Source organism: Glossina fuscipes, unplaced genomic scaffold (assembly GCF_014805625.2).
Source record: "Glossina fuscipes isolate IAEA_lab_2018 unplaced genomic scaffold, Yale_Gfus_2 112, whole genome shotgun sequence".
Classification (NCBI taxonomy): Eukaryota; Metazoa; Arthropoda; class Insecta; order Diptera; family Glossinidae; genus Glossina; species Glossina fuscipes.
Window position 1 is genome coordinate 2,220,378 of NW_023998455.1, and position 7,587 is coordinate 2,227,964.

Genomic DNA, 7,587 nt, shown 5'->3' on the forward strand with positions numbered 1-7,587 from the left:
TTTCTTTAAATTCACGGCTATAATTTTTCTTGGGTTTCTCCCGTAATATGAATAAAATATTTTCTTTAAATTCACGGCTGTAATTTTTCTTGGGTTTCTCCCGTAATATAAATAAAGGGGGGGTAAATTTCGTAATTTACTCTCAGGTGATGTTGTAGGACTGTCAAAAGGCGTTGCAGAAAAGTCCTCATGTCTACTATTGTCTTGCATATCTTGTCACCACAAGCTTTTTCTGGTGCGTCTATTTTGTTAACTTCTTTACTTGATTCGATGTTTTCATCCCTTTTCAAAATTGATTTGTAATTCTAAAAAAGGCAAACTTATCAATAAGCGAATGAAAGATTTGAAAAAAAAAATTGTTTTCTTACTTGACAGTTAAATAACTGATTGATTTGTAATTGACAATTGAATTCCAATATTCACAATATCCGAAAAATTGACAATAAGTGAAAAGGTGTGATGAGTTGAAACGAAATAAGGGAAAACGGAAAAGCAGGAGATGAGCGCTAATGCGTTTGATAATTGTAAATAATACTTATAACGTAACTATTGCCATATATTAAGTATAAGTACTATTTGTATGGTGGCGTTTCATTCCTTGCCTTGCGTTTTGAAATGTAAATACAAAAAAAAAAAAAACTAATAAAGCTGTGAAGAAAAAATGCTGTGCAATTGTCTGCTTATCTACATATTAAATGTATGCAACGTTTGGATTGATCTCATTTTTTTTATATTAAACTTGTTCGACAAAATGAAAGAAAGAATACTTTGAAATTCATTTCCGGATGAAATCCATTTTTATTAAAATTTTGCCAATGGTTGATTAACAAAACTTATAATGCATGCAAAATTTGGTATTTTAAATTATAATTATTTGGAATATGTATAATTAAAAATAATTTAATCTTCTTCACTGAGCGGTTCTTCATCCAAGAATCCTTCATCCCAGGCATCTCCAACGACGCGCTCAATTTTAACAACGTCAATGTACCCGATAAATGCATCCCTGCGAGCCAAATACTCGACGGGAGAGCCCATTCTCATTCCGCTAGGAATAGACGATATATCTACTACAAAAAATGTACCGCCATCTACGGTTCCACGATTCTCATACAGCCCGGTGATGACACCTAGATTACAAAGAGAAGAACTTTACAAAACTAACTCCCGATTTTATCTTATAATATATTTTACCTGTACGTCTAAAACAATGGAAATTTTCTGGTGCATCACGGGCACTGAAACGAAGTGAAGGTGGAAGAGGTCTAATAATACCGCGCATAGATGGTCTTGCTCTCTGGCGATCAATTTCAATGATTTCCCTAGCAATTTCTCTATCTAAATACGCCTCTTCCCACTCACGTTTTTCGATCAGTTCAAGCCTTTTTTTTTCCTTACAATTTTTCCCCGAATTTAGTAATATTGACAAGCAATGTTAATGATTTTTCCTGTCTATCGATTCTTATATCCAATCAGTTTCTCGGAGCTCGTGAGCATGTCGAACGCCGTCAACATGCTACGCACTTCGAATATGAGTACTTTCTTGTACTTCTTTTCCCTCGTTTCGTCCTCATATCCGCACCGATCACGTCTGTCCCCTTTCTTTAAATAGGTTGTCTTTATATTAGTGTACACTATGTCAAACTGAAGTGTCACTACTTTGTCGTGAGGTGTTAACTTTCTCACGAGCTCTCGCAGTGCTTCGACATCCAGCACTGCACTCACCGTTTACTCCTGGACTACATTTCTTGGCTCTTGTACGACGCTCTCTTCATGCTGGTCTGCTTCTTGGAGCCGCCGTTTTCTCCGCGGAGTCTATGCGGAGGTTGGTGGTCCCTCGTTGTATATGCTATCTCTAGCAGGGCTTTGTATCCAAACAGATTCCTCCGATGCTCGTTTCCATTGGAGCAGGATCCTCTTTTTTGGAAAAATGGAATATGGGTTAAAACTATTGCCTGCAAACGTGCTCCGATATTTGCAACTGGCATGTGTTCGTTATAGATGCTGAACAACGTCTTGTAGACGGTATTAAATGTTTTATTAACGTCTTCTGTCAGGAACTCCGGTTTGAGACACTTACTCGTCAGGATGCCGTTGCCATATTTATTCCTGATCACAATTCGACGGCCCACTTTTTTGCATGCGCTTCTTTTATTAATTGTGAATTCCTGTAGACATGGCTGGCATTTTAGTTTATCTCTGATATATTTTCCTACTGCATACCACGTGAGTAGCCGGAAATATTCTCCGTGTTGAGGTGTCCATTTGTCAGTTTCCATGTCCCGATACGCCACGCCATCCAGGCTGAATGGCCGAAACTCTTCTTCGACCTGTGTTCCAATCCGATAGTCTAGTGATTCTATCAGACGGTGGTCGTCAGTCGTCGTATATCCTTGGCTCCATCTTTTGTTAATTAAGCGCTTTGAACAGTTTTTATAGGTGTCATCTATGCCAGTATCCCAAATGGTCTGATATAAGTTTTTTTTTGAATTCATTACGGGATACTACATGTATAACTTCGCCTATTTCGAGTACAGGGGGTTCGAGCAAACGCGTCGTTATGAAATCAGCAGAACTACTAGAAGGTGTGCCTACACGCAAACGTGCTCTGGCCATCAATTTAAAAATTTAAATAACTGTTTCTACTAGCGTTACAGTTTTTCCTGTGCCAGGGGGTCCGAACATCACGTATGGCATGTTGTGAACTTCTCCTCGTAGTATATTTGCTACGACTTTTTTCTGCATAGAGTTCAGTATGCAATTGTGCCATTTACACTGGCAACTGTCTAACAAGAGGTTTTCCTCATCATTTAAGTGTATATCTAATTGTGGCCATTTACACATCTGTACTCGGGAGGGAAACAAGAACTGTTCACCCAAATTTCTAAACCCTCGTGAGACAACGTAGTGTTGTTTACGGTAGCCATAACGAGAGAAGTAAAATTCTACATGGTAATCTACACCACCGCTGAAGGTGGGGTCGATTTTAAACAGAATGCGATTGAGAAGCACTTTGTGTATCACTCCTTTGTACATCCAACATATCCCAGTTCGATATAGAAGTAAGGTACGCACGTTTTAGTCGTTCGGGTACAACAAAGCTTGCGATACCAGTGGTACGCTGCACGGTGAAGGAAAACATGAGTGATGAGTAGTTATATACTTGGGAGAAATTATGTCGTAATAATATATAGAAAACAATGAAAAACACTATAATGAGCCACAGCCTAATATACAAATCCTTTTCAAAACAATGCGTTATAAGGCAAGTGGCCGATAAAATGGTCTGATCCCAAGCATTTCTAAATGGATTCGACCTTGTGTCAAAACCCATTAGTGTACCATATTTCAGAAAGACAAACAGACAAGCTTAAATCGGCATAGTAAAATATAAGTCTATCTCCACTCCTTCCGGGTTTTACATACATATAACCAAACCAATTTCATATGCCTTTGCATCGTAAGTGTTTTAGGTTATAAAGAAGGTATCCAAATTATATATATAGATAATATCACGATAATACGAACTTGTGTGTCTGTGCATATACCTCATTATAAATACAAGTAAAAATAGAGATAGAAAATGTATTCCTTACAATATATAATACCGAACAACGTGAAGGTAGTTTTTTGCCATCGCTAGTTGGGCTACCTTTAGGCTTACTTCAATCGGGTCCTTGTTAAGGTAACTGGAAATTTTTAAGTGCTAAATCAACAAAATGAGTTGTAAAACTTAACGAAAATCCAAAGCTCACACCTAGAGAGAAAAAGAAATCATGCTTAATGTTATTAAAAATGCAGAAAAAAACAATAAAATTTATTGTTATTATTTGCTGTAAAGCGTATTTTCATAAGAGAAAGCGTATTTTCATGGAGAAAAATTGCAAACTACAAAGTGCGCTATAAAAAAATCTAAAAGAATATAGGGAAACAAGTTTTCGATGTATATTAAAGAGTAGTGAAAACGATCGCAAAAACTTTATTTTCATTAGCATGTTCCGGATGTAACATACACTCTCCCCATAGGCACTAAACTAATTATAAAAATTGTTTAGAGACTTGCAACAATTGCATCCTTTCAGTAAGCTTAATGTAATTCGACGTGACAGTTATATTGGCAATAATGCTTTTTGATTTTGTGGAGAGGCTTAGTTTGTTTTACAATTGCATGCTTTTTACAGCTTTTTAATTTTCATTACTATTTCATTGTGATAAATTACGACTTAACAAGTACTTCTCTAGTAAAGGCAAAATTGACAAAATATGTGGACTACCTTAGTGGGCTATCTTCGCCTCTTCCTGGTCATATTTCTTTATGAGTTCTTCTCTTTTTCCGGCGAGCCTTTTCCACCATCTTCTTAGTAGCGTCAAAATGATAAAGCAATGATCGAAATGATCGAAATAAATAATATGCAAAATATTACTATTGCATATAGCCGAGGGATTAGCTTTTATATAAATTCCAATGAATTAGTTCACATCGATTTAAAATCAGAAAATATCTTCTTTACAAAAATGCCTTCAGCGCATAAATCGCCAATGCCACCAAATGTCCGAGGCAACCGGATATTCGGTGGACGATTCTACATTATTTTTACCAATATTTATAGCTATTGGAGCATTTGTTCCGTTATTGTTTTGTTTGTGTAAACTTTAATTTAAGGAAACGTTAAATTCCTAGTAACAAATTGCTGCGTTCACTACATTTCTTCTGTACTATCTCTTATTTATATTCATATATCGAATTTGTTTTTCCTTTTTTTTTTCTTTTCTTGCTAGATTAACTGTACATTAAATATTAAACATGCACAAGAGTAGGGAGTTTTTGTTAAGTTTTAAGGCTTTTTTTTTGTTTTTTTTTTCCTTTTTTTCCTTTTAGGAAAACAGAGTAAATAATAATTGTAACACTTTTCTATTCATAGGAATTTAAATTTGTACCATAAACATATGAATTGGTTTTAATTTTTTGTCATTTTGACTATTCTATGAACTAACTTCCTTTTTTTGTTATAAAGCATTACTTTTTTTACAATCGAATGCGAAGTATACCGAAATGTGCGCAGAATTTTTTTTTTCGTTTTGCGTTAAGAATTTATGAGTTAATGACAAATGACATCTAATTGTTACGGTGACTATTAATTTAGTTTATAAATAAACATTGTTCTTTGGCAATTAAGAAATTTAATTTCCTAATTTTTCTTCTAACAAGATCATGTAAGAGTTTTTATTATTAAATTGAAAATATTTATACATTATGCTGTTATTACTTTTTAAATAAATGCTTATAGTATTAAAACCGAAAAAAAAAAACAAAAAATGCTTTTATGTTTAATTTATGCGACTTATGATGGGTACTTTAAAAAATTCTGGTTGCCCAACGCAGACATATCAAATTGCGATCTGCCAAAATATGGCGAGAAAACAAGGAATAATTCAGGGCATGCTTACTAATGAAATGATTCGTATGTTTGATTATTGCAATAATGAATTAGATTTTCGTAACATTGACTATTTGGCTTGCACGGAAATCAGAGCAGCCAACTTAGCTCATTGCTCGCTTTTGAGCGCCGTGATGCAAGGTGATACTTCGCTGTTTAACATTAAACAGGCGCATCAGGTGCTGCTACGGAAATGATAGCAAGCTGCTTATCTGAACATATTTTATTTGTAGAATTGTGTTAAAACCAAAGCTTTGGCTTCCGTTTTGTCTGTGCGTAATGTATCACGTCAAGCTGTCACTGAAGCAATGGAAAGAGTCTTCCATAGATGTTATAATGATTTGGAATCTATTGGGCGTAATTCTCCAGACAAGCATACAGCTTACATGGAAGGACCTATATAGGGTGATAATGTTCATTAAATTTTTGTCTTTTTTGATGAAATAAATCTATTTCTTTTTTAATAATTTTGAAAGAAAAATAATTTTATTTGTTGACCGGCAACGTTTGCCTCGCTATTTCTCGCTTTCTTGTGTCTAACGTGCGTATAATCGTATCTATCCCATAAAAATCTTATGTAGAAAAGACTTGGTACAATAAAGAGTATCAAGAAGAAGACCGGTACAATAAAAAGTATCAAGAAGACCGTTACAATATATTTATTCAAGAAGCGCAGCAATAAAAAGCATCAAGAACACCGATACAACAAAAAGTATCAAGAAGAAGACCGGTACAATATATTTATTCAAGAAGCGCAGCAATAACATTATTATAAAAAATTCAATATTAAAATTATGCGAGCGTAAAGCACACATTAGCTGCTTTGGAACGTAGCCAGCCAGTTCGTAGATGGCTGGATATAACAATTATTGTGGATGGCATTTGTGGATATAATAAGTATTGTGGATGGTTGAGAAATGTAAGATTAGGCTCATCTAGATGGGTATGAAAGATTTTCGTCGTAATTGAAATTAATTGTTTGATGTCTGTTGTACAGGTTACATTAACCGTTTCATAAGTGGATTACTTCCGTTTTTAAGATTGATTTCCAGTTAATTCCGCAATTATTCTCAATCATAAACAAATACAAACTGATTTTTACAATTATTCTCAATTGTAAACAAATTCAGACGCTTGCTCTCAAGTGTTGCCAAATTACTTATGAATTATTCTTTTATATTAAATATAGAGTTTAGCGTGTTTTTAAGAGGGTGCTCTTGCTTTCAATAAAAATGTTTGAAAACATACGCCACTCTACAATTCTTAAGGTAGCGTGAATCAATTAAATTAAATTTATATGAAAAGAATAATGATAAGTTTTATGTGGGGAGCTTTGATTCAGGCAAAAGGAAAAACTCTCTTTATTTTTTCGTATGACAATTAGCTTAATCTTCTGTGTATTAAAACTTCTTCTCAAGCAGAAGCTTATCTAAAAATCGTTTGTTCCAAATTATCTCGAGAAAGTTGATTTACAATCTAGAGATTATGTATTATCATTATAAACGCTGTTATTACCAGTCACTTCATATGCGAAAATATTTTGTAGGACGTCCTTTAGACTTCCGACAAAAATATTATCCTCATCAACTACGAATTGTTACTCTAACAAATATATCTCAATCCCTTTAGGACTATGAAAGGCTAAGCAAGGCAAGCACCATGCTTGAAAAACGTCATTTTAAAAAAGCTAATAAAAGAACGGTTTACTGCAATGAGATGACAAAACAGCTGTTTTTGTAAATCACTATTTTATAATATTTAACCAAAAAAAAAAAATAATAAAAATACCTATCAATAAGTTTATATTTCGGTATTTATTAAAAAAACAAGCATACAATGACTCTTTTTCAAAGTATTTTATTAAAAATGTATCCTAATAATATAAAGTACGTCTCACAGCGCTTTTACAGCAGTAAAAATATAAGAAATATAGCAATATTATCACATATAGATGCCGGTATTTTGGTTTATGTTTTAAAAATTATTGTTGACATTGTTAATGAAAATTTTCGAAAAATGTAGGAAAGACTACCACTACAGAACGTATGCTTTTCTATGCTGGGAAAACGAGGTTTTTAGGTGAAGTGCATCGGGGAAATACTGTCACGGATTATTTAACTCAAGAACGTGAACGTGGTATAACGATATG

General features: G+C 34.1%; 2 protein-coding genes across 2 annotated transcripts in view; both read left to right on the top strand.

Annotated features, from left to right (window-relative positions):
* The first annotated feature begins 5,347 nt into the window (after positions 1–5,347).
* Positions 5,348–5,860, top strand: LOC119639245 (mitochondrial inner membrane protease ATP23 homolog). Its single transcript, XM_038036530.1, is given in 2 exon segments — positions 5,348–5,617; positions 5,672–5,860. Coding segments are annotated over 2 exon segments (459 nt in total).
* Positions 5,861–7,264: 1,404 nt separating this feature from the next.
* The window catches only part of LOC119639427 (ribosome-releasing factor 2, mitochondrial), a 3,062-nt gene continuing 2,739 nt past the window's right edge, over positions 7,265–7,587 (top strand). Inside the window, 2 exon segments of the mRNA XM_038036795.1 lie at positions 7,265–7,395; positions 7,461–7,587. The exon segment at positions 7,461–7,587 is cut by the window's right edge and continues 4 nt beyond it. Coding sequence (XP_037892723.1) covers positions 7,275–7,395; positions 7,461–7,587 — 248 coding nt within the window. The 5' untranslated portion in view covers positions 7,265–7,274.